Consider the following 25,593-nt stretch of genomic DNA (forward strand, 5'->3'; position numbering starts at 1 on the left):
AGCTCACCTTCCATTTTGAGGGGTGACAGGTTCCCTTTAATTATTCATCAAGACAATGACAGTTCACAGTCTAATTGAAAACCTTGTTGGATGAGCCAGTAGTGCGTGGTGTTCAACTGTTTGTTCATTCTGACTCCCAAATATCGAATAAAAAGAAACCAATCAATGTAATGTAGGCGAAAATAATACCTTTTCTCATCTCACAAAAAGCCAAGTCCCCACTCAGGTCCATCATCTGTCAATGTAGAAACAGAGGTTCCCACACACTAGTGGCTCAAACAGGGCCGCCATCAGGGCATTACAGCCGTGACTGGTGTATGGGACCCGGTGAGCAGAGGGGGCCCGCATCGGGCCCCGTCTTATCTGCTCACCGGGCCCCTACCGGCAGCCGCAAGCTGAACCGGGCCCTTAGTGGCGGCCGGCGCTGCAGCTGTTTAACGCTATTGACGTGCGGGCCCGCACGTCGATAGTTAACAGCCGCCAGCCAATCTGAGGCTGGCAACTGACGTCAGGCGCAGCGTGCAGGTCGCCGGCATCTGACATCATTGTCAGTCGCCGACGAGTGCACGCTGCAGCTGCGTGGAGAGAGCAGGAGCGCGGCAGGTAAGCAGAACTTTTTTTTTTTTTTTATTGAGAGCGGCGATCCGGGGGGGGGCCCAGGCCAGTAAAGCTGGACACAGGGAGGGCAGAAAGCTGGACACTGGGGGGGCAGAAAGCTGGACACAGGGGGGGACAGAAAGATGGACACAGGGAGGGCAGAAAGCTGGACACGGGGGCAGAAAGCTAAACACAGGGGGGGCAGAAAGCTGGACACAGGGGGGGGCAGAAAGCTGGGCAGAAGCTGGACACGGGGGCAGAAAGCTGGACACGGGGGGTCAGAGAGCTGGACAAGGGGGGGCAGAGAGCTGGACACAGAGGGGGGGGGCAGAAAGCAGGACACGGGGGGTGGGGCAGAAAGCTGGACACAGGGGGGGGCAGAAAGCTGGACACAAGGAGAGCAGAAAGCTGGACACAGGGGGGCAGAAAGCTGGACACGGGGGGGCAGAAAGCTGGACACAGGGAGAGCAGAAAGCTGGGCAGAAAGCTGGAGACAGAGTGGGCAGTAAGCTGGACACAGGGAGGGCAGAAAGCTGGACACAGGGAGGGAAGAAAGCTGGACACAGGGAGGGCAGAAAGCTGGACACAGGGGGGGCAGAAAGCTGGACACAGGGAGGGCAGAAAGCTGGGCAGAAAGCTGGGCAGAAAGCTGGACACAGGGGGGGCAGAAAGCAGGACACAGGGAGGGCAGAAATCTGGACACGGGGGGGGCAGAAAGCTGGACACGGGGGGGCAGAAAGCTGGACACAGAGGGGGGGCAGAAAGCTGGACACGGGGGGTGGGGCAGAAAGCTGGACACAGGGGGGGCAGAAAGCTGGACACAAGGAGAGCAGAAAGCTGGACACAGGGAGGGCAGAAAGCTGGACACAGGGGGGCAGAAAGCTGGACACAGGGAGAGCAGAAAGCTGGGCAGAAAGCTGGAGACAGAGTGGGCAGAAAGCTGGACACAGGGAGGGCAGAAAGCTGGACACAGGGAGGGAAGAAAGCTGGACACAGGGAGGGCAGAAAGCTGGACACAGGGGGGGCAGAAAGCTGGACACAGGGATGGCAGAAAGCTGGGCAGAAAGCTGGACACAGGGGGGGCAGAAAGCAGGACACAGGGAGGGCAGAAATCTGGACACGGGGGGGGGGGCAGAAAGCTGGACACGGGGGGGCAGAAAGCTGGACACGGGGGGGGGGGCAGAAAGCTGGACACGGGGGGGGGCAGAAAGCTGGACACGGGGGGCAGAAATCTGGACACGGGGGGGCAGAAAGCTGGACACGGGGGGCTGAAAGCTGGACACGGGCAGAACGCTGGACATGGGCAGAACGCTGGACACAGGCAGAACGCTGGACACGGGCAGAACACTGGACACAGGGGCAGAACGCTGCACACAGGGGCAGAACGCTGCACACAGGGGCAGAACGCTGCACACAGGAGCAGAAATCTGGACACAGTGACAAGGGCAGAATGCTGGACACAGTGACAGGGGCTGAATGCTGGACACAGTGATGGGCAGAATGCTGGACACAGGGGCAGACTGTGAGACCCGGGGGCAGAATGCTGGACACAGTGACAGGGCAGAATGCTGGACACAGGAGCAGACTGTGAGACCCGGGGGCAGAATGCTGGACACAGTAACAGGGGCAGAATGCTGGACACAGTGACAGGGGCAGAATGCTGGACACAGTGACAGGGGCAGAATGCTGGACACAGTGACAGGGGCAGAATGCTGGACACAGTGACAGGGGCAGAATGCTGGACACAGTGACAGGGGCAGAATGCTGGACAAAGTGACGGGCAGAATGCTGGAAACAGTGACAGGGGCAGAATGATGGACACAGTGACAGGGGCAGAATGCTGGACACAGTGACAGGGGCAGAATGCTGGACACAGTGACAGGGGCAGAATGCTGGACACAGTGACAGGGGCAGAATGCTGGACACACAGTGACAGGGGAAGAATGCTGGACACAGTGACAGGGGCAGAATGCTGGACACAGTGACAGGGGCAGAATGCTGGACACTGTGACAGGGGCAGAATGCTGGACACAGTGACGGGCAGAATGCTGGACACAGTGACAGGGGCAGAATGCTGGACACAGTGACAGGGGCAGAATGCTGGACATTGGGGCAGAATGCTGGACATTGGGGCAGAATGCGAGACACGGGGCAGAATGGAGATACGGGGCATGATGAAAGACATGGGGGCATGACTGGAGACAGATGGGGAGGATTGGAGACACAGGGGGCATGATTGAAGACAAGTGGCAGGATTGCAGACATGGGGGCATGGTTGGAGACAGAGGGCAGAATGGATACATGGGGCATGATTGGAGACAAGTGGCAGGATTTCAGACATGGGGGCATGGTTGGAGACATAGGGGGCAGAATGGAGACATGGGGCATGATTGGAGACACTGGGGGCAGAATTGGAGACAGATCGTGCAGGATCATGGGGCAGGATGGATATGATGGAAAAAGATGGGGCAGGATGGAGAGATCACATGGGGCGATCATATGGGGCAAGATGGGGAGATCATATGGGGCAGAATGGATACTCATGAGGGCAGGATGAGAGAACATATGGCTGACGCCAGGAATGAGACACACGGTGGCCAGGATGGGGAATATTATTACCATATGGGCTAATCTAGGGATATTATTACTGCAGTGATGTATTTATTTTATTTTTTGAGGACACTGTTTTAAATGGGGGGGCAGTCCTGTTACTGTGTACTGTGAGTGACACTATGTCGCCTCTTTTTCTTCATGTGGTGTAATGTAGAAGTTGGGAAAAATTAAGTAATGTATTCTACAAGCGGAGCTCGAGATAACTGTGTTATTTCCTGCAGAGAAAAGTCCTGGCTGGATGAAATGATGGCGGTCTGTGCTGGATGAAAGATGAAGGACTTCACCTAGAGACGTCACTGGTGAGTCAGTGTGTTACCTATACACTGACACTATACACTGTATACTGTATACAGAGCTCCTGTGTATAATTTCACTAGTGATCACTGTATTATCTGTACACAGACACTGCATACTAAGTGGAGCGCCCCCAGACACAGGGCCACGTCGTTTCGGTACCGGGCCTCTCTGGTTCGGCTCTGAGGCTGTCACGGTGGCTAGACCCGGTCCGCGACCCTGCTAAGGGGCGTCCAATGGAAGTGGTAGTACAGTCTGTCAGGAGTTCGTGACGCCACCTGTGGTGTTCGGTCAGGGTGACCGACGCTGCTGTGGGGTCCGCTGGGGTGATGGAATAGCAGCCGGATGGCAGCCGGATGCCAGGCAGCAGCTGCCAAGGCAAACAGGATCATGGGGTGCATTAAAAGAGGTCTGGATACACATGATGAGAGCATTATACTGCCTCTGTACAAATCCCTAGTTAGACCGCACATGGAGTACTGTGTCCAGTTTTGGGCACCGGTGCTCAGGAAGGATATAATGGAACTTGAGAGAGTACAAAGGAGGGCAACAAAATTAATAAAGGGGATGGGAGAACTACAATACCCAGATAGATTAGCGAAATTAGGATTATTTAGTCTAGAAAAAAGACGACTGAGGGGCGATCTAATAACCATGTATAAGTATATAAGGGGACAATACAAATATCTCACTGAGGATCTGTTTATACCAAGGAAGGTGACTGGCACAAGGGGGCATTCTTTGCGTCTGGAGGAGAGAAGGTTTTTCCACCAACATAGAAGAGGATTCTTTACTGTTAGGGCAGTGAGAATCTGGAATTGCTTGCCTGCGGAGGTGGTGATGGCGAACTCAGTCGAGGGGTTCAAGAGAGGCCTGGATGTCTTCCTGGAGCAGAACAATATTGTATCATACAATTATTAGGTTCTGTAGAAGGACGTAGATCTGGGTATTTATTATGATGGAATATAGGCTGAACTGGATGGACAAATGTCTTTTTTCGGCCTTACTAACTATGTTACTATGTTACTGTTACCTTCCCACAGGTGAAGTATGTCCCCAGGGCTTCCCAGTAAGGTAGATGGTGATGGTGTGAGGTGCAGGCAATAACGAGGACACAGGATTGCAGTCTCTTTACCTTTTACTGAAGGCTTCAGTACACTCAGTCCAGAGCACGTTCAACCGGGCTATCAGAGACCGGCCGGTCCGATGGGCACATCCAGAGTTTCCTTCACAGATGGAAATCGTTGCCTACCAATAGCGCCTGTGTGTTGTAGTCCTACCCTGCTGAGCATTCGAGATAGTCCTCACAACTGCTGCTCTCGTTCGTTCTCTACAGCTTTCTCTCTCTCTCTCTCTCTTTGGTTCCAGATGTTGCTAGTTTCTAACGTCCCCCAGATGAAGTATGGCTAGGACGCCACCCGTTTGACGGGAAGGCTTGGAGGTCTTCCGGGACCCTAGAGACGCCCCTCTCCCAATGTTGCCCCCTATGTCTTCGTAGGTGTAGAAGGTAGACAGCCAACCTATAATTAACTGTCCAGCGGAATTTGAAGTAAGGCCTGAAGTCAGTAACTCCTACGGTGATCCGGCCCCGACTACGCGCCTCAGTAAGATGTTGCCTTCCTCTCTCGGCACGACTCTTACTGGCTCTCCTTTGTGCTGATCTCGTTTACACTGTTCCACAATATTCTTCCCCTCTTGTCTCTTTCTTAGGATACCGTCGCAAGGTGTGCAGGCGCGGTTCCATAACGTTCTTCTCTGTTCGCTAGGCACCTGCCAGGTTCCCACGCCTGACAGGGACCCCCCTGTGTCTTCTCCCCGCAACACCCCCTGCCACGGGATGTTGCCTGGTTCTAACCCAGTCAGCTTCTAACTAACTTCCTCCCCAGCCCCTAGTTTTACCAGTGTGGGGAGTGGCCCAATACATGAAGCCTTTTCCTCCCCCTAGTGGCCGGAGTGTGAAGTGTAATGTGTTCTGGTGATACCTGGTCAGGAGAACTCCTTAGTGCCATTGGATGTACCGCTACTCGCCTTGGGGCCATACTGCAACGACCAGGTCTCTGGGGCGCTGCACTCCCCCCCGGTTAAATCCAGTACTCTCGGACTGGTGAGAAGAACAACAATATAATGCAATGAAAGACATACAAATTTTTAGATGCTGAGAACAATAAAGAGAAAAAGGTGCTTCCCATTATGGGAGGTAAGGACACTTGAACGTTACAAACAAAAATAACAATTAAATATTTTTAAATAACATTATTACCATAAATAACTCTTGGTACCCAGCCGGGTATGCTACGAAGACTTAAGTGCAAATTTCTGGAGCACCTAACTAACTCTTCCTTTAAGGGCGTGTTCGCTGATCCCACTAAAGGCCTACTATCAAGTACTATCATAACTCAACTTTACTTTCCATTCCCACTTCGCCAATGCAGGACCACCTAGCTCCTTGGCAGAGCCTACTGCCATTGCGCCGACCATCTTTCTCATCTTCTAGGAGGACTCTTTTTCTAACCCCTACTGGTTCACTTCACGTTCCTTTCCTCAATCTTTATTAACATTATCAAAACTTTCTAAATCCTTCAACATTATTAACGTTTTAGTAAAACAATCATCAAACATTCCCTTTAAGAGGGACCCAAGTCTCTGTGCAGATTCTCTTTCAGCAAGCAAGTCCTTCTGCAGCAAGTCTTCGCAAAGTCTTCTTTGACTTATAAAACCAGTAGGGGGCACCTTTAAGAAGGTGCAACTATTTACAAGGCCTGTTTGTGAATCATTCACCGTCCATGATTCGGCAGTCTTTAAAACAATGATGAACTTTAGAAAACCAAACGATAGAAAACAATAGGAATCCCGGGTCAACAAAGGGATTTAACCCTGGACGGGTTTGCAAAGCAGCAACAATTAACTATTTACACATTTTCAGGTTTCCGAGGTTTAGTGCTGTAATGGGGGCCACAGCATCGGCCGGTGACGGCCATATCCCACCCGGGGGAAGCCTGGTTCTGAGTCACCTTCCAGCACCGTCGTATCAGCAGCGGTCGGGGTGTGAACGTTGAAACCGGTGGCAGACTCCGCAAGTGGAGCACCACTCACCGGGGTGGTGGTGCTGGGTCCTATGGGGTCAATGGAGTCCCGCCACCAGTTTCAGTCGTGATCGTCGATGGTGCGACCACTAGCGCACAGCATTTGACCCTCTTGGCGTACCACCCTCGCTCAGTCCAGTGGCAGGTGTAGGTCACATGGTCCCCTCTGTACAAATTTCGGAGTGGAGGGACACTGCGGGACTGGGGTTCCACGTTGCAGCTAGTCACATAGACCTCGGTCAGCAGCCCTGGCTCTAATATGAAGCCACAACCCCTCCCCTGGTGGAAGGCCAGCACAATCCCCTGTTTTATCAAACTCTCAGGGCAACAATTAACAAGGGGCACCCGCTCCTCAGGTCGGACAGTCTGCACCATCCTTTCTCGATCTTCCCATTGTGAGATTAGACTCCGCCTATACTGATCCCAGGTGAGCCGGATGACATAGGAGCCCTCCTGTCAGGACCCGTCTGGCTGAAATCGGGGGGCATTCCACTCAAAGACCACTCCACTGGGGCTGATGTTAATTGGTATACCCAGAGGTGTCGGTAGTGGGGGCAGGATCCCCTTCATGGCGTAAAGGGCCGCCACCACGATCTCAGTAGCGGGGCACCAGTCATCAATGGGCTGGGGAGCGGTTACCGGAGCCGGAACGGTCGGTGGGGCAGGGGCGCTGTTGGTACCTGCGTCTGATGTGGTTCCACCGATGTCGGTCGGCTCCGCTGACGAGGACACTGGAGTCTGCTGCGGCCCTGACCACGGCTTCCCTTGGGCGACCTTCCAGCACAGCTCCGACTTCCATTTCCTCGCCGTCGCCAACCCCTCGTCTGGAGTCGGGTGGCCCAAGGCGTTCTCCGGTATCTCCAGGGGATTTGGGTCCCCCTGCGACGACAAGCTCGGTTCGGCTCTGCTGGGCTGCGGTGCTCCGGGGTTACTCCGTCGTCGATCGGGTACCCGCTGGTCATCAGCTCCGCTCCTGGGTCTGCAGCAGCACTCACACGAGGCTCCGTCATTTTCTGGAGTTCGAGCTCCTCCATTCCTGAGTTCGTCATCCTGCAGCCGTAGTCGGAGTGGGCGGGTTCTGCTGTTCGCGCCGTTTTCTCGATCTCCTCCCATGACACGCCCTCATTCTTTTCCTGCGCTCCTCGTGGCGCGGCAATGGCGGCAGTTTTGGCGGGAATCATGCGGCAAATAGCAACTCACAGTCCTTGCAATAAATCACAGTCCAACACGTTTCTATCACAGTTCCAAGGCACACATGACCCAATTCTTTAGGCTTAAGTACGATCCTGTTCGTGACGCCAAGTTGGAGCGCCCCCAAACACAGGGCCACGTTGTTTCGGTATCGGGCCTCTCTGGTTCGGTTCTGAGGCTGTCACGGTGGCTAGACCCGGTCCGCGACCTTGCTAAGGGGCGTCCAATGGAAGTGGTAGTACAGTCTGTCAGGAGTTCGTGACGCCACCTGTGGTGTTCGGTCAGGGTGACCGACGCTGCTGTGGGGTCCGCTGGGGTGATGGAATAGCAGCCAGATGGTATACCTTCCCACAGGTGAAGTATGTCCCCAGGGCTTCCCAGTAAGGTAGATGGTGATGGTGTGAGGTGCAGGCAATAACGAGGACACAGGATTGCAGTCTCTTTACCTTTTACTGAAGGCTTCAGTACACTCAGTCCAGAGCACGTTCAACCGGGCTATCAGAGACCGGCCGGTCCGATGGGCACATCCAGAGTTTCCTTCACAGATGGAAATCGTTGCCTACCAATAGCGCCTGTGTGTTGTAGTCCTACCCTGCTGAGCATTCGAGATAGTCCTCACAACTGCTGCTCTCGTTCGTTCTCTACAGCTTTCTCTCTCTCTCTCTCTCTTTGGTTCCAGATGTTGCTAGTTTCTAACGTCCCCCAGATGAAGTATGGCTAGGACGCCACCCGTTTGACGGGAAGGCTTGGAGGTCTTCCGGGACCCTAGAGACGCCCCTCTCCCAATGTTGCCCCCTATGTCTTCGTAGGTGTAGAAGGTAGACAGCCAACCTATAATTAACTGTCCAGCGGAATTTGAAGTAAGGCCTGAAGTCAGTTACTCCTACGGTGATCCGGCCCCGACTACGCGCCTCAGTAAGATGTTGCCTTCCTGTCTCGGCACGACTCTTACTGGCTCTCCTTTGTGCTGATCTCGTTTACACTGTTCCACAATATTCTTCCCCTCTTGTCTCTTTCTTAGGATACCGTCGCAAGGTGTGCAGGCGCGGTTCCGTAACGTTCTTCTCTGTTCGCTAGGCACCTGCCAGGTTCCCACGCCTGACAGGGACCCCCTGTGTCTTCTCCCCGCAACACCCCCTGCCACGGGATGTTGCCTGGTTCTAACCCAGTCAGCTTCTAACTAACTTCCTCCCCAGCCCCTAGTTTTACCAGTGTGGGGAGTGGCCCAATACATGAAGCCTTTTCCTCCCCCTAGTGGCCGGAGTGTGAAGTGTAATGTGTTCTGGTGATACCTGGTCAGGAGAACTCCTTAGTGCCATTGGATGTACCGCTACTCGCCTTGGGGCCATACTGCAACGACCAGGTCTCTGGGGCGCTGCACTCCCCCCCCCGGTTAAATCCAGTACTCTCGGACTGGTGAGAAGAACAACAATATAATGCAATGAAAGACATACAAATTTTTAGATGCTGAGAACAATAAAGAGAAAAAGGTGCTTCCCATTATGGGAGGTAAGGACACTTGAACGTTACAAACAAAAATAACAATTAAATATTTTTAAATAACATTATTACCATAAATAACTCTTGGTACCCAGCCGGGTATGCTACGAAGACTTAAGTGCAAATTTCTGGAGCACCTAACTAACTCTTCCTTTAAGGGCGTATTCGCTGATCCCACTAAAGGCCTACTATCAAGTACTATCATAACTCAACTTTACTTTCCATTCCCACTTCGCCAATGCAGGACCACCTAGCTCCTTGGCAGAGCCTACTGCCATTGCGCCGACCATCTTTCTCATCTTCTAGGAGGACTCTTTTTCTAACCCCTACTGGTTCACTTCACGTTCATTTCCTCAATCTTTATTAACATTATCAAAACTTTCTAAATCCTTCAACATTATTAACGTTTTAGTAAAACAATCATCAAACATTCCCTTTAAGAGGGACCCAAGTCTCTATGCAGATTCTCTTTCAGCAAGCAAGTCCTTCTGCAGCAAGTCTTCGCAAAGTCTTCTTTGACTTATAAAACCAGTAGGGGGCACCTTTAAGAAGGTGCAACTATTTACAAGGCCAGTTTGTGAATCATTCACCGTCCATGATTCGGCAGTCTTTAAAACAATGATGAACTTTAGAAAACCAAACGATAGAAAACAATAGGAATCCCGGGTCAACAAAGGGATTTAACCCTGGACGGGTTTGCAAAGCAGCAACAGTTAACTATTTACACATTTTCAGGTTTCCGAGGTTTAGTGCTGTAATGGGGGCCACAGCATCGGCCGGTGACGGCCATATCCCACCCGGGGGAAGCCTGGTTCTGAGTCACCTTCCAGCACCGTCGTATCAGCAGCGGTCAGGGTGTGAACGTTGAAACCGGTGGCAGACTCCGCAAGTGGAGCACCACTCACCGGGGTGGTGGTGCTGGGTCCTATGGGGTCAATGGAGTCCCGCCACCAGTTTCAGTCGTGATCGTCGATGGTGCGACCACTAGCGCAGAGCATTTGACCCTCTTGGCGTACCACCCTCGCTCAGTCCAGTGGCAGGTGTAGGTCACATGGTCCCCTCTGTACAAATTTCGGAGTGGAGGGACACTGCGGGACTGGGGTTCCACGTTGCAGCTAGTCACATAGACCTCGGTCAGCAGCCCTGGCTCTAATATGAAGCTACAACCCCTCCCCTGGTGGAAGGCCAGCACAATCCCCTGTTTTATCAAACTCTCAGGGCAACAATTGACAAGGGGCACCCACTCCTCAGGTCGGACAGTCTGCACCATCCTTTCTCGATCTTCCCATTGTGAGATTAGACTCTGCCTATACTGATCCCAGGTGAGCCGGATGACATAGGAGCCCTCCTGTCAGGACCCGTCTGGCTGAAATCGGGGGGCATTCCACTCAAAGACCACTCCACTGGGGCTGATGTTAATTGGTATACCCAGAGGTGTCGGTAGTGGGGGCAGGATCCCCTTCATGGCGTAAAGGGCCGCCACCACGATCTCAGTAGCGGGGCACCAGTCATCAATGGGCTGGGGAGCGGTTACCGGAGCCGGAACGGTCGGTGGGGCAGGGGCGCTGTTGGTACCTGCGTCTGATGTGGTTCCACCGATGTCGGTCGGCTCCACTGACGAGGACACTGGAGTCTGCTGCGGCCCTGACCACGGCTTCCCTTGGGCGACCTTCCAGCACAGCTCCGACTTCCATTTCCTCGCCGTCGCCAACCCCTCGTCTGGAGTCGGGTGGCCCAAGGCGTTCTCCGGTATCTCCAGGGGATTTGGGTCCCCCTGCGACGACAAGCTCGGTTCGGCTCTGCTGGGCTGCGGTGCTCCGGGGTCACTCCGTCGTCGATCGGGTACCCGCTGGTCATCAGCTCCGCTCCTGGGTCTGCAGCAGCACTCACACGAGGCTCCGTCATTTTCTGGAGTTCGAGCTCCTCCATTCCTGAGTTCGTCATCCTGCAGCCGTAGTCGGAGTGGGCGGGTTCTGCTGTTCGCGCCGTTTTCTCGATCTCCTCCCATGACACGCCCTCATTCTTTTCCTGCGCTCCTCGTGGCGCGGCAATGGCAGCAGTTTTGGCGGGAATCATGCGGCAAATAGCAACTCACAGTCCTTGCAATAAATCACAGTCCAACACGTTTCTATCACAGTTCCAAGGCACACATGACCCAATTCTTTAGGCTTAAGTACGATCCTGTTCGTGACGCCAAGTTGGAGCGCCCCCAAACACAGGGCCACGTTGTTTCGTATCGGGCCTCTCTGGTTCGGTTCTGAGGCTGTCACGGTGGCTAGACCCGGTCCGCGACCTTGCTAAGGGGCGTCCAATGGAAGTGGTAGTACAGTCTGTCAGGAGTTCGTGACGCCACCTGTGGTGTTCGGTCAGGGTGACCGACGCTGCTGTGGGGTCCGCTGGGGTGATGGAATAGCAGCCGGATGGTATACCTTCCCACAGGTGAAGTATGTCCCCAGGGCTTCCCAGTAAGGTAGATGGTGATGGTGTGAGGTGCAGGCAATAACGAGGACACAGGATTGCAGTCTCTTTACCTTTCACTGAAGGCTTCAGTACACTCAGTCCAGAGCACGTTCAACCGGGCTATCAGAGACTGGCCAGTCCGATGGGCACATCCAGATTTTCCTTCACAGTTGGAAATCGTTGCCTACCAATAGCGCCTGTGTGTTGTAGTCTTACCCTGCTGAGCATTCGAGATAGTCCTCACAACTGCTGCTCTCGTTCGTTCGTTCTCTACAGCTTTCTCTCTCTCTCTCTCTCTCTCTTTGGTTCCAGATGTTGCTAGTTTCTAACGTCCCCCAGATGAAGTATGGCTAGGACGCCACCCGTTTGACGGGAAGGCTTGGAGGTCTTCCGGGACCCTAGAGACGCCCCTCTCCCAATGTTGCCCCCTATGTCTTCGTAGGTGTAGAAGGTAGACAGCCAACCTATAATTAACTGTCCAGCGGAATTTGAAGTAAGGCCTGAAGTCAGTTACTCCTACGGTGATCCGGCCCCGACTACGCGCCTCAGTAAGATGTTGCCTTCCTCTCTCGGCACGACTCTTGCTGGCTCTCCTTTATGCTGATCTCGTTTACACTGTTCCACAATATTCTTCCCCTCTTGTCTCTTTCTTAGGATACCGTCGCAAGGTGTGCAGGCGCGGTTCCGTAACGTTCTTCTCTGTTCGCTAGGCACCTGCCAGGTTCCCACGCCTGACAGGGACCCCCCTGTGTCTTCTCCCCGCAACACCCCCTGCCACGGGATGTTGCCTGGTTCTAACCCAGTCAGCTTCTAACTAACTTCCTCCCCAGCCCCTAGTTTTACCAGTGTGGGGAGTGGCCCAATACATGAAGCCTTTTCCTCCCCCTAGTGGCCGGAGTGTGAAGTGTAATGTGTTCTGGTGATACCTGGTCAGGAGAACTCCTTAGTGCCATTGGATGTACCGCTACTCGCCTTGGGGCCATACTGCAACGACCAGGTCTCTGGGGCGCTGCACTCCCCCCCCCGGTTAAATCCAGTACTCTCGGACTGGTGAGAAGAACAACAATATAATGCAATGAAAGACATACAAATTTTTAGATGCTGAGAACAATAAAGAGAAAAAGGTGCTTCCCATTATGGGAGGTAAGGACACTTGAACGTTACAAACAAAAATAACAATTAAATATTTTTAAATAACATTATTACCATAAATAACTCTTGGTACCCAGCCGGGTATGCTACGAAGACTTAAGTGCAAATTTCTGGAGCACCTAACTAACTCTTCCTTTAAGGGCGTGTTCGCTGATCCCACTAAAGGCCTACTATCAAGTACTATCATAACTCAACTTTACTTTCCATTCCCACTTCGCCAATGCAGGACCACCTAGCTCCTTGGCAGAGCCTACTGCCATTGCGCCGACCATCTTTCTCATCTTCTAGGAGGACTCTTTTTCTAACCCCTACTGGTTCACTTCACGTTCCTTTCCTCAATCTTTATTAACATTATCAAAACTTTCTAAATCCTTCAACATTATTAACGTTTTAGTAAAACAATCATCAAACATTCCCTTTAAGAGGGACCCAAGTCTCTGTGCAGATTCTCTTTCAGCAAGCAAGTCCTTCTGCAGCAAGTCTTCGCAAAGTCTTCTTTGACTTATAAAACCAGTAGGGGGCACCTTTAAGAAGGTGCAACTATTTACAAGGCCAGTTTGTGAATCATTCACCGTCCATGATTCGGCAGTCTTTAAAACAATGATGAACTTTAGAAAACCAAACAATAGAAAACAATAGGAATCCCGGGTCAACAAAGGGATTTAACCCTGGACGGGTTTGCAAAGCAGCAACAGTTAACTATTTACACATTTTCAGGTTTCCGAGGTTTAGTGCTGTAATGGGGGCCACAGCATCGGCCGGTGACGGCCATATCCCACCCGGGGGAAGCCTGGTTCTGAGTCACCTTCCAGCACCGTCGTATCAGCAGCAGTCGGGGTGTGAACGTTGAAACCGGTGGCAGACTCCGCAAGTGGAGCACCACTCACCGGGGTGGTGGTGCTGGGTCCTATGGGGTCAATGGAGTCCCGCCACCAGTTTCAGTCGTGATCGTCGATGGTGCGACCACTAGCGCAGAGCATTTGACCCTCTTGGCGTACCACCCTCGCTCAGTCCAGTGGCAGGTGTAGGTCACATGGTCCCCTCTGTACAAATTTCGGAGTGGAGGGACACTGCGGGACTGGGGTTCCACGTTGCAGCTAGTCACATAGACCTCGGTCAGCAGCCCTGGCTCTAATATGAAACCACAACCCCTCCCCTGGTGGAAGGCCAGCACAATCCCCTGTTTTATCAAACTCTCAGGGCAACAATTGACAAGGGGCACCCGCTCCTCAGGTCGGACAGTCTGCACCATCCTTTCTCGATCTTCCCATTGTGAGATTAGACTCCGCCTATACTGATCCCAGGTGAGCCGGATGACATAGGAGCCCTCCTGTCAGGACCCGTCTGGCTGAAATCGGGGGGCATTCCACTCAAAGACCACTCCACTGGGGCTGATGTTAATTGGTATACCCAGAGGTGTCGGTAGTGGGGGCAGGATCCCCTTCATGGCGTAAAGGGCCGCCACCACGATCTCAGTAGCGGGGCACCAGTCATCAATGGGCTGGGGAGCGGTTACCGGAGCCAAAACGGTCGGTGGGGCAGGGGCGCTGTTGGTACCTGCGTCTGATGTGGTTCCACCGATGTCGGTCGGCTCCGCTGACGAGGACACTGGAGTCTGCTGCGGCCCTGACCACGGCTTCCCTTGGGCGACCTTCCAGCACAGCTCCGACTTCCATTTCCTCGCCGTCGCCAACCCCTCGTCTGGAGTCGGGTGGCCCAAGGCGTTCTCCGGTATCTCCAGGGGATTTGGGTCCCCCTGCGACGACAAGCTCGGTTCGGCTCTGCTGGGCTGCGGTGCTCCGGGGTCACTCCGTCGTCGATCGGGTACCCGCTGGTCATCAGCTCCGCTCCTGGGTCTGCAGCAGCACTCACACGAGGCTCCGTCATTTTCTGGAGTTCGAGCTCCTCCATTCCTGAGTTCGTCATCCTGCAGCCGTAGTCGGAGTGGGCGGGTTCTGCTGTTCGCGCCGTTTTCTCGATCTCCTCCCATGACACGCCCTCATTCTTTTCCTGCGCTCCTCGTGGCGCGGCAATGGCGGCAGTTTTGGCGGGAATCATGCGGCAAATAGCAACTCACAGTCCTTGCAATAAATCACAGTCCAACACGTTTCTATCACAGTTCCAAGGCACACATGACCCAATTCTTTAGGCTTAAGTACGATCCTGTTCGTGACGCCAAGTTGGAGCGCCCCCAAACACAGGGCCACGTCGTTTCGGTATCGGGCCTCTCTGGTTCGGTTCTGAGGCTGTCACGGTGGCTAGACCCGGTCCGCGACCTTGCTAAGGGGCGTCCAATGGAAGTGGTAGTACAGTCTGTCAGGAGTTCGTGACGCCACCTGTGGTGTTCGGTCAGGGTGACCGACGCTGCTGTGGGGTCCGCTGGGGTGATGGAATAGCAGCCGGATGGTATACCTTCCCACAGGTGAAGTATGTCCCCAGGGCTTCCCAGTAAGGTAGATGGTGATGGTGTGAGGTGCAGGCAATAACGAGGACACAGGATTGCAGTCTCTTTACCTTTCACTGAAGGCTTCAGTACACTCAGTCCAGAGCACGTTCAACCGGGCTATCAGAGACTGGCCAGTCCGATGGGCACATCCAGATTTTCCTTCACAGTTGGAAATCGTTGCCTACCAATAGCGCCTGTGTGTTGTAGTCTTACCCTGCTGAGCATTCGAGATAGTCCTCACAACTGCTGCTCTCGTTCTTTCGTTCTCTACAGCTTTCTCTCTCTCTCTCTCTCTCTCTCTTTGGTTCCAGATGTTGCTAGTTTCTAACGTCCCCCAGATGAAGTATGGCTAGGACGCCACCCGTTTGACGGGAAGGCTTGGAGGTCTTCCGGGACCCTAGAGACGCCCCTCTCCCAATGTTGCCCCCTATGTCTTCGTAGGTGTAGAAGGTAGACAGCCAACCTATAATTTACTGTCCAGCGGAATTTGAAGTAAGGCCTGAAGTCAGTTACTCCTACGGTGATCCGGCCACCGACTACGCGCCTCAGTAAGATGTTGCCTTCCTCTCTCGGCACGACTCTTACTGGCTCTCCTTTGTGCTGATCTCGTTTACACTGTTCCACAATATTCTTCCCCTCTTGTCTCTTTCTTAGGATACCGTCGCAAGGTGTGCAGGCGCGGTTCCGTAACGTTCTGCTCTGTTCGCTAGGCACCTGACAGGTTCCCGCACCTGACAGGGACCCCCCTGTGTCTTCTCCCCGCATCAACCCCTGCTACGGGATGTTGCCTGGTTCCAACCAAGTCAGCTTCTAACTAACTTCCTCCCCAGCCCCTAGTTTTACCAGTGTGGGGAGTGACCCAATACATGAAGCCTTTTCCTCCCCCTAGTGGCCGGAGTGTGAAGTGTAATGTGTTCTGGTGATACCTGGTCAGGAGAACTCCTTAGTGCCATCGGACGTACCGGTACTCGCCTTGGGGCCATACTGCAACGACCAGGTCTCTGGGGCGCTGCACTAAGTACAGATCTCCTGTGTATAATGGCACTTATGGTGATAGTATGGTGCTTTTTTTTTTATTACTGATCAGAATTGTAGTTTTCAGTCACTATGTGGTGGTAATATGTGGTCTGGACATGGTGTTGCGGTATTTGTTCCTTGTATGTGATATTATTCGATCACTGTGGTGGTAATATGCGGTCTGGTCATGGTGTAGCGGTATTTGTTCTTTGTATGTGATATTATTCAATCACTGTGGTGGTAATATGCGGTCTGGTCATGGTGTAGCAGTATTTGTTCCTTGTATGTGATATTATTGGTCATTTTAAAAATTGAAAAATAAATAAAAATATACCTAAATTGTATTGCATATTTTAACAAATATTTAACAGGTTACAGCAAAGTAGGGCTCGGCCAAAAGTGTCCACCGTGTTATGGTGGCGGCTTAAAAAATCTTTTGGCCAAAACAAAAGCTGCCAGCTATATGTGTGATCTGGTGATGAGAACTGTTAATGTGTGATAGGTGAGAAGTGGAGTTTTTCCAAGAGAGAGCTGTGGGACTGTGGACAGTTCGAGGGGTGGAGCATGGAGGCGGGGCTGGGGGGGAGCCTGGGCGAAGTCTCAAGGGGGCCCTGAAAATTTTGCCAGTATGGGGCCCCGAAATTTCTAGTGGCAGCCCTGGGCTCAAAGGCTGTTGAAAAGTAACAGAGTTTCTATAAACCAATTCAGAAAAATCTGCTCTCACTTCTGAGTCTTGCAGTGTGCTCAAACAACATTTAGGATCCCTGTATTTAGCAATATTATAGTGAGAAGAATCCACTTAATTTGCGGTGTGTGTCTCCTAGAGCACAATCTGGGCACAATGTGCTGGGTAATAAAATGGCAAATTTTCACTCTCCAACATCCACTTCGTGCTGATTTCCAGAAAGTGGCTGTGGAGTCAAAATATTAATTCCTCCTACAAACGTGGTCAAAATTGTTGGTATCCCTCGTTTAATGACAGAAAAACCCACAATGGTCACAGAAATAACTTGAATCTGACAAAAATAATAATAAATCAAAAATCTATGAGAAAGAACAAATGAAAGTCAGACATTGCTTTTTAACCATGCTTCCATAGAATAAAAAAAAAAAACCTCATGAAATAGGCCTGGACAGAAATGATGGTAAAAAAAAACCCACGATGTTCCAGCTCCAAAAGGTAAAATAAACAAACTTTATTGGGAAAATATAAAAACATGAAAAATCATGAGCTCCATGAAGACAACACCATGACCTGCGTGAGTTTGGCTACGCTTTTCGACCGGAAAGGTCTTTGTCAGGACTTGGTTCCGTGCTCTGCTGGATATGGTGAGCTGGCTTTTTTTCTTTTTTCTTTGCATATGTTAGAAATGATGGTATCCTTAAATTAACCGCTTCGTGACCACCAACGGTAGATAAACATCGGCGCTAGCTATAACGATGGGATTCTGACGCACAATCCTTACTGTGACCCCCGACCTTATCGAGACCCGATTGGTTCAGGTCCTGATGACATCAGCATCACACCAGCCAATGAGACAAATCACTATGGAAGTGTGTTGTAGCAATGAACTTTCCCGGGCGATCTGCCTCATAAAAACGCTGTTTCTCCTCAGATGTCAGTGAGAGATTAGAGCAGAAATAGTGTTACAAGTGCTGCTGGCAACAGCTGTGTCAGTCAGCCATCTTGTTAAAAAGTTAAAAAAAACAGATACAGATAAGGCAGGTTAGGGTTAGTGCTATAGTTAGGGTTAGTGTTGGGGCTAAAGTTAGGCCTCTATCACACTTCCGTCGGTACAGGGCCGTCACTAAGCGTCGTCCCGACGTACCGATGACGTGCAAATTCGCCACAACGTGGGCTGCGGACACAGTGTTTCAACGCGTTCGCTGCCCACTGTAAAGTCCCGGGGAGGAGGGGCGGAGTCCGGCCTCACATGCGCGGTCAGAAATGCAGTACCCGACGTGCAAAAAAACATTCCCTTGAACGTTTTTTCGCAACGACAGTCCGCCAAATACCGACGCATCCAGTGCACGACGTATTGAACGTGTGTCCATACGTCGCGGTGCGTCAGTAGTACAAGTCTATGTGCAAAAAACGCATCCTGCAGGCGACTTTGCAGGATGCGTTTTTTGCACAGAACGATGCATAGCAACGTTCACATTCCGACGGAAATGTGAAAGAGGCCTTAGGGTTACTGTTATGCTAAAGTTAGGGTTACCGTTAGGGTATGTGCACACATTGCAGATTTGCCTGCAGATTTTTCTGCACTGAATCTGCATCTCTTGGCAGAAAACGTAGGTGCGTTTTTGATGCGTTTTTTGCACGTTTTTAATTCGTTTTTGAAAGCTAAATAAAGATGTATTATTGAACAAAAAAAAGATTTGTTATGTCATTTCTTGTCCAACCTCCTCTTTTACATTTGTCCAACCCATACACACATATAAATAGGTAGATAGATAGATGATAGATAATAGACATAAATATAGATAGATGGATAATAGAAGGAATGAGATGGATAGATAGATCTATACATAGATAACAAGCATGTATATTCTTCCTACAGGTATGTTGATCCACCCAGCTCTCCTGCTCCTGCTCTGTCTGTCTATGAAGTGCATATACTACATCACCCAGCTTTGCACACAGACTCGCCCCTGCACCTAGCATTCACATGGTATGTTGATCCACCCAGCTTTCCTGCTCTGTCTGTCTATGAAGTGCATGTAGTGTCATCCATCTTTCCACACAGACTTGCCTCTACTCCTATCTTTCACTTGGTAGGTCTCTCAACCAACCCCAGCTTCACCCAAACACCCCCTCCACCCGTGCTATTTACTTTGGCTTGATTATATGCATCTGGACCACTCTTAATTCTCTGACCAAGATGAACAGAGACCACTCCTGTCTGGTTCACACCTGAATGCACTTTGTGGCAGATATATTGCATAGCTCAAGTCTGCAAAGACTTTAATCTGCTGTGTGATTCCTATAAGTGTGTCCTAGAAGTGTGAAGATTACAGTAGAATTAAAACCAGAATTGAACCAGAAGGGAACTAAAGATAACTGCCCAGTCACTGTAAACAATGTTTCTGTTTGTTTTCACTTTCACCCCTATAATCCTTCACTTTCTGCTAACTCCCCTAATCCCTACACCAAGTAAGGAACTGTTCATCTCTTCCTCAATCCTCCCCCATCCATCTCACCTCCTTCTCAGAACTGTTCCTCAACATACAATCCTCTGTCTCCAAGCACAGACAGCCCCCTCATGCCCTCTCCTGCTCCCACCTGCTAACACTTTCTCTGCTCCTTCTCACTGCTGGTGATATCTCTCCAAATCCTGGCCCTCCTCACCACATCCTCACAGTCATTTCTACCTCCTATCCACGCTCTATCACAAACAATATTGCCTTGTGCTGGCGTGTACTCCGGAGGACAGAGAATGAACTTCAATCCAATATTGCGGCCAGCATGCAGCCAGCGGGTAAGGAAAGGGTGAATCAAACACCCGAAAACCCCGCCCATATGACCCAAAACAGGTCCCGCCAAATTCAGGTGACATATTCCCTTTAAACACCTTGACCTACACTCATTCTCTGAATCCCTCCTCCCTCTCACAGACTTAAGTTCCCTACACAATGCGGATGACGCTCTATATAACACCACAATAGCTGTAGCTTTGGAATCTGCTGCCCCACTTACACATACCAAAGCTCGCAAAATCAACAGACAGCCCTTGGAAACCAGCCTGACCAAAGAACTGAGGCGAGCTTCCAGGGCTGCTGAGCGGAGATGGAAAAGATCCTGCTCCAACAAGCACCTCATCACATTCAAACAGTCCCTCACTACTTTCAAGACCACGCTTGCCACAGCTAAACAAACCTACTTCTCATCTCTCATATCCTCCCTGTCTCACAACCCTAAACAGTTATTCAACACCTTCAATTCTCTCTTCCGTCCCCCAACACATCCTCCCTCCCCACTCATCTCAGCTGAAGACTTTGCCTCATTTTTCAAGCAGAAGATTGAGAACATCAGAGACAGTTTTAGTAAACAACCCCCAGAGCCCTTCCTCCCAACTACCCAGCCCTCCACCTCCAAAACCAACTTCTCACCATTACAGAAGATCGACTCTCCACTCTACTCTCAAGATCGCATCTAACCACCTGTGCACTTGACCCCATCCCATCCCACTTCATCCCAAACCTCACCACAGTCTAAATCCCAACCCTAACCCATCTCTTCAACGTATCACTAACAACTGGTGTTTTCCCCTCAAGCTTTAAACATGCCTCAATCACACCTATCATCAAAAAGCCCTCTCTTGACCCATCCTCTAGCTATCGCCCTATATCACTTCTCCCCTATGCCTCCAAACTACTGGAACAACACGTCTACCTTGAACTGTCCTCCCATCTCTCTTCTTGCTCCCTCTTTGATCGCTTACAATCTGGCTTCCGGTCACACCATTCCACTGAAACTGCCCTAACTAAGGTCACCAATGACCTCTTAACAGCCAAGAGCAAGCGACACTACTCTGTCCTCCTCCTCTTCCTGGACCTGTCCGCTGCCTTTGACACAGTAGACCATTCCCTATTATTACAGACCCTCTCATCCCTTGGCATCACAGACTTGGTCCTATCCTGGATCTCGTCATACCTAACAGATCGGACATTCAGAGTCTCCCACTCACACACATCCTCACCTCACCCTCAGTCCCGCAAGCCCCTGCTCTTTTCCATTTACACATTTGGCCTGGGACAGCTCATAGAATCTCACGGTTTTCAGTAACACCTCTATGCTGATGACAAACAGATCTACATCTCTGGACCTGATATCACCTCCCCAGTAACCAGAATCCCTCAATGTCTGTCCACTATTTTATCCTTCTTCTCCGCTAGATTTCTGAAACTTCACATGGACAAAACAGAATTCATCATCTTTCCCCATCTCTCGCGACCCTTCCCCAACGAACCTATCCATTACAGTAAACGGCTGCCCACTGTCCCCAGTCCCACAAGCTCGCTGCCTCGGGGTAATCCTTGACGCTGATCTCTCCTTCAAACCACATATCCAAGCCCTTTCCACTTCCTGCCGACTTGAACTCAAAAATATTTAACGGATCCATACATTCCTCAACCAAACCAAAAACCCTAGTCCATGCCCTCATTATCTCTCGCCTTGACTACTGCAACCTCTTGCTCTGTGGCCTCCCCTCGAACACTCTCGCACCCCTCCAATCTGTTCTAAACCCCGCTGCCCAACTAATCCACCTGTCCCCCTTCTATTCCCCGGCATCTCCCCTCTGTCAATCCCTTCACTGGCTCCCCATTGCCCAGAGACTCCAGTACAAAACCCTAACCATGACATACAAAGCCATCCACAACCTGTCGCTTTCATACATCTGTGACCTTGCCTCCCGGTACTTACCTACACGCAACCTCCGATCATCACAAGTTCTCCTTCTCTACTCCCCTCTTATCTCCTCTTCCCACAATCGTATACAAGATTTTTCTCGCATATTACCCATACTCTGGAATCCTCCACCACAACATATCAGTCTCTTGCCTACCATCGAAACCTTCAAAAAGAGCCTGAAGACCCACCTCTTCCGACAAGCCTACAACCTGCAGTAACCACCGATCGACCAAACCGCTGCATGACCAGCTCTACCCTTGCCTACTGTATTCTCACCCATCCCTTGTAGATTGTGAGCCTTTACTGGAAGGGTCTTCTCTCCTCCTGTACCAGTTATGACTTGTATCGTTTAACGTTATTGAACTTGTTTTTATTATACCAAGCAAAAAAGTGGTCACACCTTAAAGGTAGCCACAACGAAGAGATCCAGATTAAAGTGAATTTAAGGCTTTTATTGGAAAAAATTATAAGAAATGCATAAATGCTCTAGCACCATAACATAAGGTGGAAAGCTGGATATTGTACACCATTAAATAATGATAAATGCAAAGTAGTAACTATATAACTCCCTACTGCCCGATGTACCTCTAGCTGCCTAAGCATGCTCATAATACAGAAAAAATCCTAGTGCATGTACATCCAGACATTGTAATGATATCTACCTGCAGTCAGCACAGCGTATATACAGTATATATATCTCATTCCTTCTATCTATAGATAGATAGAATGAATGGGGTAGATATGGGATAGATAGAAGGAATGAGATAGATAGATATATCTATTCATATATCTATCTATAGATCTATCTATGGATAGATGTAGATAGATATATGGATAGATATATCTATGTATCTATCCATATATCTATCTACATCTATCCATAGATAGATCTATAGATAGATAAATGAATAGATATATCTATCTCATTCCTTCTATCTATCCCATATCTATCTATCTATCTATCTATACATAGATAGAAGGAATGAGATAGATATATAGATAGATCTACATATAGATAGATCTATAGATACATAGATCTATCTATTCATGTATCCATCTATAGATATATCTATGGATAGATATATATGTATAGATAGATATATCTATGGATAGATGTAGATAGATATATGGATAGATATATCTATGTATCTATAGATATATCTATCTATAAATATACAGTATCTATACATATATCCATAGTTATATCTATAGATATATCTATAGATATCCATCTATAGATATATAATAGCAAGGCCGATGTTTATCAATCCACATGTTTAATTAAAAAACAAACAAACAAACATTAAAACGGGAAAAAAAAGCAGGGGCCAATATTTGTAGGATGGGAAGGGGGCAATATCCATGGCCCCTTCCCAGACTATGAATATCAGCCCGCAGCTGTCTGCGTAGCCTTTACTGGCTATTAAAATAGGGGGACCCCATGTCATTGTTTTTGGAGGCGGTCCCCCTATTTTAATAGCCAGTAAAGGCTACACAGACAGCTGTGGGCTGATATTCATAGCCTGGGAAGGGGCCATTGATATTTAACATAGAAAACAAGGAGCCAGCTCACCGAAGAAATGTAAGAAGCCCGGAACTCCGTCCTGATGTGACGTGAAGAGTATCCAAGAAAAAAGAAGAAAATGTTCCAGCTTCTAAGTAAAATATACAAATTTTAATCCAACATATTAAAATAAGGAGACAACTCCTGGGGCGGCATCATACACATAGTGGAGTAAGCGACGCGTTTCGACCAAGCGGTCTTTATCACAGCTGATCTGCTAAATGACATATCCGGTATAAAAAGAGTCCAGCACCAATCAAATGCTGAAGAAATGTCATGCGATACACAGGTCCTATACAATACAATATATATAAATATAAATGCACAGAAATGTTACAGGATATGCAAAAGAAATATATAAATACAAAACAATACATAAAAACAATTAGGGACATTGCTAATAATGAAACATCAATTCATTTAGTTTGTTTAAACCATTTGGAAACCTCGTACCAAGATTGAAGATCCAGAACGCTTCTCTGGTAAGTAAAGCTCTGTGGATATCACCACCGCGCGGAGGTTTTTTAATTTTCTCAATGCCCATTACCCTCAAGGAATCAGTGTTTCCGGAGTGGAAATCAATAAAATGTTTGGCTATGTGTCCGAAGGCACATCCAGAGTTCCCTTAGCCAGGAAGAAATCAGTAGCCTTCCTACTAGCGCCTGTGTGTTGTAGAACTTCCCTGCTGAGCACCACGGAAAAGTCCTCACAACCTTTGTAGATGTTTCTCTCACTGTCACCCAGATGGTATGGATAGGACAATCCCGTATGACGGGGTAGGCCTGGAGTTAGTTTATAGGGACCCTAGTGACGCCCCTCTCCCACAATTGCCTCCGTTATCTTCATAGGTATTTAGGTTGGGCAGCCAACTTGGAATTGACTGTCCTGCCGTTGTTTGGAGTAATGCGTAGAGTAAGTACTCCCTCGGTGTTCCGGCCACCGGCTACGCGCCTCAAAAGGATGTTGCTGTGATCTTAAGGCAGGACTCCTTCTGGTGTTATCTCCTTGTGCTGTGACTTCGGTTCTCACTCTCCACAATATACCTCGCTTCTTGTCCTTTCTTAGGAGGCTGCCGCAATCAGGTGCAGGCGCAGCTCCGTAACGATCTATCTCGTGCTAGGACGCTGTCAGGCTCCCAACCCTGACAGGTCCTCCCTGGGTCTCCCCAGTCAGCTTTCTGCTCTGACTCGATGTTACTTGGGCAGAGCCCAGTCTGCTCTCTTCTGTCCTAACTTCCTATCCGACTACCAGTTTTACCCGTGTGTGAGGAGTGGCCTAATAGATAGAACCCTTTATTCCCCCTGGTGGCCGGAGTGTGAAGTGTAGTGTGTGACTGTGATACCTGGCAAGGTGAACTCCTTTAGTGCAATCAGACGTACCATCACGCCCCCTGGTGGAGGAGCGACGTTACTGCAACGGCCAGGACTCTGGGGCGCTGCACTCCCCCCCATTAAATCCAGTACTCCCGGACTGGGAAAAGAAGAACAACAATACATGATAGCAAAAGACATACAAAATTTTGAAATGCTGTAAACAATTAAATATAACAGTGCTTCCCTTTATGGGAGGTGAGGACACTTGAACGTTACAAACAAAAACGTATTTACATTGTGCAAAAAAAAAGGCAATTTTGCAAACAGTATCTATGTATCTATGGAACCATTTACCCATACAGGTATTCTACTTATTATCTACTAAGTGCTATCTTTCAACAATAATTTAACATTTCCTTTAAGGGCGTGTACCCACTAAAGGTATACTATAAAACTAAAAGTGTAAATCAACATTTTCTTTATTTTTCTAAGTGCAAAGTCTTTCTCTCTAGAGGACTCACCCCTACGGGTTCACTTTAATGAAATTCGGCTTTCAATTTTCCCTTGTCCTTAATTCTCAAAGAACATCATTAAACATTTCTTATTACTATCTAACTAACTACATACTATTCCCATGTAAAACATTATCATCTTTTTAGGCTCAGTGCAGCAAATAACATCCCCTTTAAGAGGAAACCAAGTCTCTTCTGAGGTAGTGCAAATCATCAATTTGCAAGTCAGAGAAAAGCAAGAGCTTCCACGCTGTAATCCGGAATAGTCTCTTCAAAAAGCTCTTCTTTTTGTAAAACCAGTAGAGGGCACCTTTAAGAAGGTGCAAACTATATACAGCGGCAGTGTGTGAATCATTCACCGTCCATGATTCGGTAGTCTCTTGATAACAAAAGTAGAAAACTTGAAACAATAGGGATCCCGGGTTACCAAAGGGA

The 25,593-nt window shown here is 49.7% G+C and overlaps 1 protein-coding gene across 1 annotated transcript in view; it reads right to left on the bottom strand.

Annotated features, from left to right (window-relative positions):
• The window catches only part of LOC138666363 (oocyte zinc finger protein XlCOF7.1-like), a 42,953-nt gene that overhangs the window by 17,146 nt on the left and 214 nt on the right, over window positions 1-25,593 (bottom strand). The window contains exon 2 of the mRNA XM_069754591.1: window positions 24,745-24,803. Coding sequence (XP_069610692.1) covers window positions 24,745-24,803 — 59 coding nt within the window. The remainder of the gene's footprint in view (window positions 1-24,744; window positions 24,804-25,593) is intronic.

This window comes from Ranitomeya imitator, chromosome 2 (genome assembly GCF_032444005.1).
Source record: "Ranitomeya imitator isolate aRanImi1 chromosome 2, aRanImi1.pri, whole genome shotgun sequence".
NCBI lineage: Eukaryota > Metazoa > Chordata > Amphibia > Anura > Dendrobatidae > Ranitomeya > Ranitomeya imitator.